The sequence below is a fragment of the Gavialis gangeticus genome, unplaced genomic scaffold (assembly GCF_001723915.1).
Source record: "Gavialis gangeticus isolate Ggan-Ray unplaced genomic scaffold, GavGan_comp1, whole genome shotgun sequence".
NCBI classification, from domain to species: Eukaryota; Metazoa; Chordata; order Crocodylia; family Gavialidae; genus Gavialis; species Gavialis gangeticus.
In genome coordinates, this window is record NW_017728995.1 from 35,792,767 (window position 1) to 35,804,615 (window position 11,849).

Consider the following 11,849-nt stretch of genomic DNA (forward strand, 5'->3'; position numbering starts at 1 on the left):
CATCTCCCTGATATGTATAGGATCCTAGGAAAGTTAGGCTGGAAGGGACCTCACAAGGTCACATCTAGTCCAACCCCTGCTATAGGCACGATCATCCCGAACTAAACCATCCCAGCCAAGTGTCTGAGATGACTATTTCTGAAAGTTTCCAAGGATGGAGGGTCCACATCTTCTCTAGGTACCTGTCCCAATGCTTGGCCACCTTATAGTCAGAAAGCTCCACCTAATCTCCAGCCTAAATTTCCCCTGCTGTTATCTTGCTGGGATCCTATGATCCCTGTTAACTTCCTGCCCATGGGGCGGGGGCCTGGCCTCTATGATCCTCTGGGGTTCCTTCCAGCCCGAATGTCTATGAAATCTTGAGGCCGTTGCTCCTGGTCCTGTCCCCTATAGCCACCAAGAAAAGCCCATCTCCATTCTCTCTGTAATCACCTTTCAGGTATCTGAAGACTGTTATCCCTGCTTGGTCTTCCCTGGACTAGGCAACTTAGTTCTTTCAGCCTTTCCACAAAGTCTTGTCTCCCAGACCCCCCGTCATTTTTGTTGCCCTACACTGGACTCTTTCGAAATTGTCTATGTCCTTGAAGTGTGGGACCCAAAACTAGATGCGCTATATCCCTGCTGTTGTCTACTTAAAGGTGGTTTTTGGTCAGTTAACTAGTAGGAGGCTATTGGGGAGCTCATGTGAATCAAATTTGAATATTATCTCTATGTAGCATAGTATTTCAGCCTCTCACAGGTGCCACCCAGCCATTCAGAGCAACTTTTCACCCGTTCACTGTAACTGTGGGGCTCACATTATTGGGATACCATGCCTGTAATTGCACGCTAGAATAAGATGCTTGTTGGAAGAGTTATGTAATGTGAGCACCACTGGGTTGAGCATTGTCAGTTAGCTCTGGGCTCCGGCTAGTAAAATAGAACAGGGCTGTTTTATCTTTATATGCCTGAAAGACAGGCTTGATTTACAAATATAATTAATAATATTGTCGTCATGATTATTCCATCCCAACAAACATTCTTTTGAATTTCAAAATTTATGGAAAGTATTCAGTTCTTCTGGCCATGAATTTGAATCTGTTACATGTTCTTATGTGTTAAACATTTTATAGTTGTAAAAGCATAGTTTTACTGTAGTGTTACATCAGTTAGCAGCTTTGTTCAGTCTGCTCTTGCCACCAGTAACCAAGTGGTACCCTAGCTTTTCTGCAAGCTTGCATTTCAAGTCTGTATATTTTTAATGAATCATGGATTTACTATATGAACCATTATAAATGCCATTTAATCCCGTTCTGCAGTGCTTTTATTGCACTAATGAACTAATTGCTTAAGAATCATTCACATGATTCATTCTCCTGTTCTGCCTTTCTTAAAACGTCAGCCACTGAAGGCCTTTTGACAGACCAATATTTATAACAGTTTGACAGCAGGATGAGGAACAGCGTTTGTCTTTGTAACAGCCTGAAGAAAGGGCCTTTCCAGCACCCAGCCATGCAGTTACAATCTTGACCTCTTTCTTATGCTGGGAACATACATACAGCAGACAAGCAGCACCTCCCATGTGTTTTCTTGACCTGTTGACTGTCCATTCACTTCCCATCTGTTTTGCAGTCTTAAAGGAACAGAGGGGGCCCTCTACTTATAAATCTGTCTTTGCAGGTGATAAATGATGTTCTGTCTCTTTAAGGGCAACCTGGGTGGTTTTGCCTCTTTTTAGCAATTCAGCTTTCCTCTTGGCCACATCCAGAGGAAAACCTGGTATGTGAACAAGAGGAAACCGGCAAAAAATGTGATGGGTGATTTCAAAGGATTCTTTTTTCTTTTTTTTTTAAATTCAGCAGGACATGACCCTGCAACGATCGGTAAATTTATAGTCGCTCTTAATCTTCCCAATTCTCTAAGACCTGAGCAGGCATGTTGATGCTGGTTTGTAACTGTGGAAGGAAGCCTATTTTCTGGGGCAAAGTCTGACGATGGTGTTTAAAACACTGCCCTGCACTGTTTCAGCAAGAACTGAAGATTTCGTGCATGGCCTTTACAATATGAAAGATCGCAGCCCAGCGGGTTGAGCCTGGAAGACTGTGCTGCATCTACCATGTTGATACCTGCTCAGCGTGACTTTGTGAATGGGACCGGGTAGTGCCTGTGTTAGCCATAAGCCAAAACTCAACCTTTTATTGTAAACTAAGGATCAGTATTCCCTGTGTATTTAAGTGCTTACTGCTCCGTGTGCTTACTGCTAGGCACGCTAATCAAATCTGACTTTAGGCTCAGGTTTCTTTCTTGGTGGAGGAAAGATGCTGTGTTCACAACAGTAAGTTAGATTTCTCCAAATAATTAAATGTAGTGTAGAGGAAGTTTAGAGGATAGCAATAATGGTTTGCAGGCAGGAGGGGATTGACTTGGGTAGAAAGATAAAAAGGACTAAAATCTAAGCTCCAGATGAAAGGAAAGATAACTCAAAAGCCTGCAACTATGGGAGAAAGAGAGGGAGGGAGAAAAATTATTCAACATAGCATGAGGCCTCTTGAACAAGGTCCCCTGATGCCACTGTTGTCCTTCAGTCTTAAAACCCTTTCTGTCCTCTTGAAATAATAGCCATAAATCTACACCTCTATTAAATTAAGACTGCACCAATATAGAGCACAAGTCGTATCTACATCCCATGCCTGCTGCTGATGCCATGGCCTCAACAGCACACGCAAGGGCTGGGAGCTGGGGATCCTCAGGGTGCTGAAAAAGTAGCCGATGCAGAACAACGTGCTGTCGGGAGTAGATCTGTCTAGGCAAGGGCACGGGCTAATGACCGTTTGCGGCATTGCCAGATGGGAGGCAGAACATTTTGGTGGCAAAGAAGAGATTAAAACCTAAATCCTCCCAACGCTGTGCTCACCCCTCCAAGGTCTCCCCCGAGAAAATCATCTCTACTAAGAAAGTATTTAAATGCTTTTCTGAATGTGGGATCATACATGACTTTGGGCAAATTACACTACGTCTCTCTACTTTCCATCTGTCAGTGGAAATCCTCATTTCTTCCGGTGAGGCCGGGTGTGTGGATTAACTTTCCCATTTGCAGTGTTGTAAAGCGTTACGATCAGTAAGCACAGACAGCCGTCGCTCCTTTTGCAGTGTAACTGGTCGCCCATAGGTTATAAAAATAAAAGTTCCCCTCTCTCCACCTTCATGGCTATTTGCAAGGTAGGGACAGAATAAAGTGTTCACTCCTTGTGTCACTTTTAATGTTAGGTTTAGACAGAAATGGCGTCCCGTTTAGTAAAACGTGCTTATTTTTTGGAAAACCTAAGCAAAGATGTGTAATTGGAGAGAAAATGTAAAAGGCGAGCATCTGCAAGAACGCCTCTGTGAAGAACTTTTCATTTCTTCAGGGAAATTTTCAGGTTTTCAGTCAGGAGAGAAGCATCTTCAACTTGCAGCGGAAGGCTAAATGCCTCTTTGTAATAAAAGAAAAAAAGGCACGTGATTGTAAGGCAGATTTTTCTTACCGCTTAAAAGTATTGCATAGAAAGGGTAAGTGCTAGTTATACTTGATACCTTTTAACTTTCTAACTTTTGTCACTCACTCAGTTGTATTACAAGGTTGCTCATATCTAACTCACCAGCTTTGCTTTGCTGGGAACTGGTTTCTATTCTGCCCCATTGTGGCACTGCCTTTACTGGTGAGGCTGGTATATAATGCATCCTTAAGGTTGGGATCTGTAAGTAAGCAGTCCTTGTAAAACTATTTTGGGTCTTTTTCTTCTTTCCTGAGCTGATGTTAACAGCAAAAACAACCCTCATCTTTAGCTGTGTCTTTCTGTATTCACAGTGTATTCCGATCCTAATTACAGATCAGTTAGTCTGGTTTTGAACCTTTTAGAGCTAGTATCACAGGATTAATGAAAAGAAAATGAGCAGGAGACAAGAGAGACCAAGCATGAATGAGTCTCTCAAGACAGCCGAATAAAGAATCCCTTCATTCTCTCTCAGTGATGTTTTATGGGATATGGAGAGAGGATTATGGGAATATTTATGGGACATAATGAATTCATGTATGGAGCAGCTCATCTTTTAGGTAAACACTGGATAAATGGGAAGTAGAATGGGCATTCATTGCCTCCAGGCCTGTGCATTTCATTGTGCCAGAGCTGGAAACAAGGGTTTGTTACACTTTCTCGTCACTGGTTTTTATTAAGTTTTGACCACAGTTGAATGGGTGGTGTAAGAATTATATATTCATCACTCTGAATCTATAGTAAAACTATCAAAGAAAGTATCCCCCTCTCTCTAGAGCCTACTTTAAGCTCTGGTTCATATTTAAACTTCACAAGTAAAATATAATAAAACAGCAGTACTTAAACTTACGTGACACACTGGTGCATTGGATAAAAACTTGTGGAATTTCAGTATTTTGAGAGAGATGTTTACTGGTCTAAATACTCATTGTGCCAAATGAAAAGCAAAATTAATTAATAGCAGGGCTCTACATGACCATGTATTGCAAAGTGGAATTTGGAGAGGAATACATTTTGCTTGGTGCTACGTCGGAAGAGGTTGTATTGCATCTAGGAATACAGCATTTAGCATGAATAATTGCAGCTTCTTGACAGCTTTTTTTTAGGCTGTTTTCTTTAAGAATAACTGGTATGGTTTCTTTTTTAAAGTATTAAATTATCTCAGTACCTCATAATTATTACAGTTAAGCAATGAGCCCAATGCTATAAAAACTAATAAACGGGTTATGACTATAAAGGAAATTTTAGCACGTATGTTCTCTGATTCAATGTGCTCTAGTGGGATAAATATATGCCATTCTGTTATTTTAATATTCCTTAATTGAAAAATGAAATTGGGTATTACTGGCACACAACCTTTTTTAAAAGGGTGAACTCATAAATTATAGATTTTTTTGCTGATACTGTGAATTTTCTATACTGAAATATTTCATTAGTCAAGGGTTGAGCGGGGAAAATACTTGCATTTAATGCCATTAAATCTATCTGCTTTCAGTGAGCTTGATCAATACAAAAATGTATTTGCAGGAAGACTGTTGGACTGAAGGAGGCAGTCCAAACAAAAAACATGCTCCGACTGCGACTGGAGTAGACCTCCCTCAGTCATCAGTTCACTCCCTTGCTCTTGTGAGCCATTGCTTTTCGGTTCAGAGGGGTTAGGTATCAAATTAATTATTAAAAAATAATAATCTTTGTCCACATAATGCAGAATCAGCCTGAGTTCACATGTGATATCTGTGTTGCCCTCCTAAATGCTCAGGATGTTGATCCTGCACATGCATACCAGCATGGAAATAGTACCTATTCTTTGTCCTTTTTAAAAAAATAAAGTGCAGAATGCATTTGATTTAATAGGGAGAATGTCTTAGCACAGCCTTTCCCAGTGTGGCTTTGTGTTTCGGAGACGGTAATTGTGCTTCCTGCAAAGTTGTAACTTGTCTCTCGTTGTGTATTATTTCATTTTGACTCTGTTCAAGAGCATTATAATACAATGGTGGCAGAAATCACGGAGTGCCCTTTGCCTTTCACCTGAGGGTCCCAGATTATAATACTTTGCAAATGTGTATTCAGCTTCACAGCATCTGTGTCCTCAGCAAGTCACTTTCTTGTGCTCTAGCAGATGGGGATGCTGTGCAAAGGACTTTGGTGACCTGCTCGAGATGACCTAGGACTTGAGTGGCAGAGTCAGGAGCAGAGCTTGAGTCCCAGAGTTGCACTGATGCAAAGGCCCCAAGCCTTCCTGTCTTCTTGTGAAACAATAGACCTAAACCTCCCTCCTTAGTGAAATAAGACAGCAGCAATATGGGGGGAAACTGTAATTAGCTGCTTTTGGTTGAATTGTGGCCACCCAGTGTATGTGGATTTCGAAGTCCTTGTTCTTAAGGAGAAAAGAGAAACTCTAAAGCAAAAAAAACATGTTACAGTCTCTTCAGAGCAAGTTGGTTTACTGAGGGGTCATCTCTCCAGTACTCATTTGGATCACATTTGAAGTTTTCAGATGTAATACTAAGCCTCTTGAAATCAGTGAGGTCAGGGCATCCCCTTTTGTTCATGTCATCAAGGCTAGAATTATTCAAATGTTAAAAAAAAGCCCACAAAAAACACCTCTTTTGTATTTCTAGACCTGGACTGCTGTTGATAAGGTTTCTTCCAAGTAATACATCCGAATGTGTATGTGCATCAGTTCCCAGGGAAAGGGGGTAGTAATGGAGAAAAAAAAACAGTTGCTAAAAGCACATTTCATTTAATTTCTAGATCTGGACGGTATTCTGGCACCGTAGTGATGGCTGTGGCATAGGAATGAAAATCGCCTGAAATCTTTAGCTATATGTGTGGGTTGTATTGGACTGGTCTGATCTATCTCTGTATATAGATCAATATCTATCTATCTATCTAATCAGATAGGTATAGACATCCACATCTATAAGGTACAAATCTGCCATTCCTTCTGCCTGACTTCTAACACAGCTAACCACCTCCGTCTGCTCTAGTGCAACCCGGAGTACAGTGTGCTATGTGCTGTGCCTCAGTTCACTTTTGTACAGGTGCTTTGTTTTCTCAGAGGTCTCCGTGCCAAAGCTAATAGGAAGTGAATTGGTCCTCCAAGTGGCTGTGCCAACTTGGAGGTGACGTTGTTGCTAGAGTGGCTGCTCCCCGACTTGCTGGTATTGCAGAGGGGTGAAAAGAGAGGTATTTGGCCATGTTAGTCTGAAATCAGGACAGACTAGAGTTGCACCTTTTACTGACTACCTGAATCAGAGATGTAGAACATGAGCTTTCATAAGCAGCAGCCGACGTCAGCTGCTGTGAGGGGACTGCGAGAAGCAGAGCTACTAAATAGAAAGCAGCACTTAAAATACAAAGGCTAGGGAGGGTGGAGGGAAAAAAAAGAGGGGGGCGCTCCTGGGAGAGGCACATGGGGTAAGAGAGCAAAAAACAAAGTAGTCAACCCATTGAGGATGCTTATAAAAGCTAAACCAGGTAATGGGATAAGGATCCATAGTCCTGGTTTAGACCATTCTTAACACAGTCCAGGCTGCGGGTGATTTCTTGTTCCTCCATTTCCTGTTCACGTGCGTTTTTAAGGTGTTGTCTGACAACAGGCAGCGATGGCAAGTCCTGGGAGGTTAAAGTCAGGTGAATGGGGGTGAAAGTCAGGTTTCCATTTCCGACAGGCCGTTCACTTTCCGAAACATGAATATTTTTTCTCACAAAGAAATGTAGTTGCCTACCCCAAAATGGAGTTTTGCCCTCTCTCTTTCAAATGCCCGTTATAAAACTCTTCTTTATTCATATGTATTTTGAGTGGAATCTCTCTCTCTGATCTCGCCTGCTACAAAAGCCCCTTTTATCCTAAATATTTTCATGCTTCTAAACCATTTTTAGTAGAATATGAGGATTATGGCACTTTGTTGTTAATAAAAACTGTTGTTTCTTCTACCTACGTCCTACAAACACTTCATTTTGAGCTGATACACACTCTGTACTGCCCTGGTGAATGACTATTATTTTCTTCATTTTTCAGTTTTGCTGGTTGTCTGCTGAATTCAAAGACCTAAAGTTTATCATGTTCCATCAGAAAAAGGACAAAAACTGTTAATGGAAGATAAACAGCCTTCTATTATACCTTATAAAAGGAGATAAAGAGGCTTTGATTGGAATAACGTTTCAAACTGGGGGGGGGAAGGATCTGTGTGTGTCCATGTGTGTCAGAGAGAGAGAAAAAGAGACTGCCTTTTTTATTCCTAAAACAAGATTTCAGGATTTTTCTAAATTACAAATGATTTTCCTTTTCCATGCACAGTTAAACACAAGAGATGACTACATGTAGAAGTATTTACTAGAAGCACCTTCAAATGTGGGGGGAAAGCATGATGCAGAATTTAGATCCGCGTTAGGTTTTATTAAACCATTGCAGTTTACGTAGAGCAATTACATTATATATCGATGGGTGTTGGACAGGCTCTTGATGGAAAAGAAAGGGATATTATACAACTGATTCTTCTCCCTATTTCTTAATGAACTGTTATGTTCAATAATTGCACATAGTTTTGTTCAAGCTATATGTTTCAGGATGGGAAAGTAGATTTAGATTCAGAGGTTGTATAATCAAAAAAATAACCTGATTCGATGCCTCTGATCAGTGCAGAAGTGCAGGGGACCCAGACCCAATTGCAAACTTTTTCTAATACAAAGCTTGGGTAAGAGCATTTCTTCCCAGCACTGCAAGTGTTGTCCTCTCACATAGGTGTGCAGAATATTGCAGTCGGATTCCTTGAAATTCTACCTGTGAGATAGCCAGCGATGAACTGTTTCTTCAGTAATTATGGGGGTCTTTTTACTAATGTGAAGAAAAAGAATATTTGGGTAAGAGAGAGAGATTAGTACACATCACTTCATGGATAAAAACTCCTGCAGTGTAACAGGTGCATGGCAGTGCTGGTGCATGTGAACCAGTGGAAACCTGAGCTTTTCAGAATGTAGCTAGTCCAGTATCAGATTGCTTTACTGCATCCTGGAATTATTAAATTAGCACGGTAGCATTAAAGGAGCACGTTCCACATAAATGGTCTTTAAAATACAAATCTAGGGCCAGCGCGTTCGATTTTAACCAATGCAGAAACTGTACACAAGGGTTTAGCTAAATGCCTGCCTTGAAAAATGCTTGATTATAGCACTAGATTTTGTTCATATTTATGGATCAGGTTTTTTGCTTCACTGTGCATTTATTCTTTATAAAGCAGCAAGAAATTGTAATTCCATTTTTTTCTAATCTTTCTAGAAAAAGTTCGGGAAATCCAGGAAAAACTTGAAGTCTTCATAGAAGCCCTTCATCAGGAGAAATAGATGGAGGCAATATTTTTTAGTTAATTAAAAGGTAATTATAATACTCTTACTACTCTGTGTTAAAAAGCTAACCAGTGGCTGTACTGGTATAGTACTAGCTTTGTGAAAATCCCTTTCATCTTGTAGCTTGCTTTGCTGCTTTCCTCTTTGGGTGCCACATCCCTAGCCTCTGATAAGAAAAGAATATGAAGCCTCCTTTAAGTATGCTCCCTAGGTCAGTGAATCAAGTCTCATGAAACAGCTGTAGTGTACTCAGTTATTCTTCAACACATTATTTGTATCAACATTAAAATGAGACGGAGAGTTCTTCCTCTTTGCAGTCCCGAACGGAATAATACTTCCGTCTCTTTCTGCAAAGTTTTACACGGGGTTCTCAGAAGTAATCATGTAACTGAAAATTATTTTCGTCAGCTGTCAGACCTCCTCTGTTTGTCATCTAATTTATGTGCGTTAGGTCTCAGAGTCTACACAGCATCATGACAGCAGTACAGTGCGATTGCACCTGTGTGTTAATTAACTCTCTTTTTGTTTCAGCAGCAGCAGCAGTTATAACGTGAATGCAGCCCTTGCCCACAACACGTTGCACAAAGAAGGCTTTTCTGTTCCATTCTCCTCTCCACCAAAACTTTTGGGGAGCATTGTGTGAAGTGAAGGGGGATGAGAAAAGCAGTTTCTCTATGGGATCAAGGCGTTTCAACAAAACCCGTCCTCTTAATTTTGGAAGAAAGATGCACATCGCAGCAAAATCTGGATTTTATGAGGTTGAAAAAAGTTGGGCAAGCTCCTCCAGTATACAACTGAGTTTTGTTTCTGAGAGGAAAAGAGGCTTCTGTTTGGCTGCTGTCTAGCATGGCAGGACTGGATAAGATTCATTAAGTAATCCAGTGTCGATTCCTTGCCCAAAACAATGCTGGGAGTTGGAAATAAAGTTTTATCATTTGTACATACATGATTATGCCCTTCTAAGTGATACTGTTTGTCTCTGTAATGCTGTATGTTGAAGTGTCCTCTGATCAATAAGGTACAGATGGAAATGCACTGTTTTAGGAAGGCAGATCTTGGAAAGGAAGCTGGGGATTTTGTACAGCGCATAGACACTTGAAAGGACTCATCCAAGCAATCCTTTCAGTTCCTTTTGGAATGAAAGTACAGACTGCCGTTCACTGACACCTTTACAGGTTTGGCTCAGGAAATGTCAACAGCTGTTCACTTCTTTCCTAGCAGATGATGTTGCTCTGAATCCAATTTCATTGCGGGATTTACTGGACTCTGGCTTTCCAATTCAGCTCTTCCCCCCAGTTAGGAAGATTTCTGCTTGTGTGTATGCAGAATGCAAAACAATAACTTGATGGTGGAACGCCAGTTGCTTTGACCCACTCAAATAAAAACCTCAGAGAAAAATTAAAATCAGATTTTATTTCCTTTTTTTCTGGGGACTCTAAGGCCAAAATTGCTTTAAATTAATGCAGTACAGAAGATCCCTTCATAGCCACTTGCTTTATATCAAGCATAGTATAAATAGTCACTGAAATCCATTTCCTTCAGCCTGTCATGTTGCCCCTAAAGCAGTATGTATAGTAAATACAAGAACTTGGTGAACTGTAACATATGTCGAGTCTTTGAACTATCATAAAGAATTTTGCCCGACTGGTTTTTACTTGTTGCTTCTATTATCTTCCAGTCACGAATTGTTCATGTTAGCCCCCCATACGTGAGCGTGGGCTTTTTTACATACCTCCTCTCAAGTACTCTTGTGTAAAATGGTAACATGATAAATTTAAGAAATGAATCTAAACACCATTGCACAGATGTCCAATGCCTTTTTAACCTGCTTCCTATTCTTCTCTTAATTTTTTTTTTAATACAAATGGCATAAGCAAGCTATGTTTGATAAGTGATCTGGATACTTTCAGGAATGCTTCCATGGAAGAGGGGTTAGGCAGAAAACTGCACAAGGAATGGCTATCTCAAAGTGCACGTTAGAGCACTGATGTATACTCGCATTCGCTCTGTTAAAGGCTAGTTATTGGACGTACTGTTAATTGAGAGAGGAAGAATCGATATGCGAGAGCATTCATCACCTCTGTTCTCAGCTAGAGGAAGCACCGGTAGGGAAAACCCTTAACACTTTAATGATCAGAAATAAAACTTTAAATACTATCATGTGAAAAATTAAATCATAGTTTTTCATACAAAGGTGCTTTAAAGCTTGAACATCAAGATGATCTAACACTCTAAGTACCAAAATCCTAACACTTAAGCAGATGTTAATGATATAAAAATGAGTCAATTTTAGGAAAAAAAGATAAATTGTATTATCTGTTGATAAAGACTGAGTACCTGGAGAAATTTAAGTTCCCAAATGAGGAAAACAGGTTCCATAGGCTGGGTACCAAGTGAATGAGTCTGTACTTGTATTAAATCCCTCTTCTGTGCAAAACACCTTTTGCATTGACTTGAAGAGATCACTGTTTGAAGCCTCCATGTAGTGTGTTACCAAATGTCACAGCCAGTGGTCCAAATACATCTCCCCCCTCTCTTTTTTTAAGTGAAATCAAAAAAAGTTTTGGGTTCTAACTTCTCTCTATTGCTAATATGACACTTGGCATGATGTATCCCATGAAAACTAGGTATTTATTGACTGCTGATGTAATTGAAGGGAAAAAATAAAATTCAGATTTTGAACACTACATGGTCTTGTATGCACGGTTTAAAAATTACTTTACCTCCTTGTGCCTGTTTCCTCAATTGTAAAGGTTCCCCACTTCTGTAAGGTGCTTTAAAATCTTTGAACACAATCTATGCTTTTGCCACATAACATTGCTAATTAGCAATTAAATTAATTGGGTCAGTATGTTGTTTCTAATATATTAATCACAGTACTCCTACATTACTGTTGGTATAGTGCTATGTTTAGATACAGTGCTTTACAGACGGATGTAGCATAGTCCCTGTTGCAAGGCATTTACCAGCTTCTTAAGAAGTATAGGG

The 11,849-nt window shown here is 40.2% G+C and overlaps 1 protein-coding gene across 6 annotated transcripts in view; it reads left to right on the forward strand.

Annotated features, from left to right (window-relative positions):
- Positions 1-11,548, forward strand: part of OPA1 (OPA1, mitochondrial dynamin like GTPase) — a 104,529-nt gene extending 92,981 nt beyond the window's left edge. For 4 of the 6 annotated variants that reach the window (XM_019503493.1, XM_019503497.1, XM_019503499.1 and 1 more), the window contains 2 exons: positions 8,794-8,889; positions 9,396-11,548. In XM_019503493.1, coding sequence (XP_019359038.1) covers positions 8,794-8,858 — 65 coding nt within the window. In that variant the 3' untranslated portion in view covers positions 8,859-8,889; positions 9,396-11,548. Of the gene's footprint in view, positions 1-8,793; positions 8,890-9,392 lie in introns of all 6 variants that reach the window. The other 2 variants (XM_019503495.1, XM_019503496.1) reach the window with 2 other exon arrangements.
- The last annotated feature ends 301 nt before the right edge of the window (positions 11,549-11,849 follow it).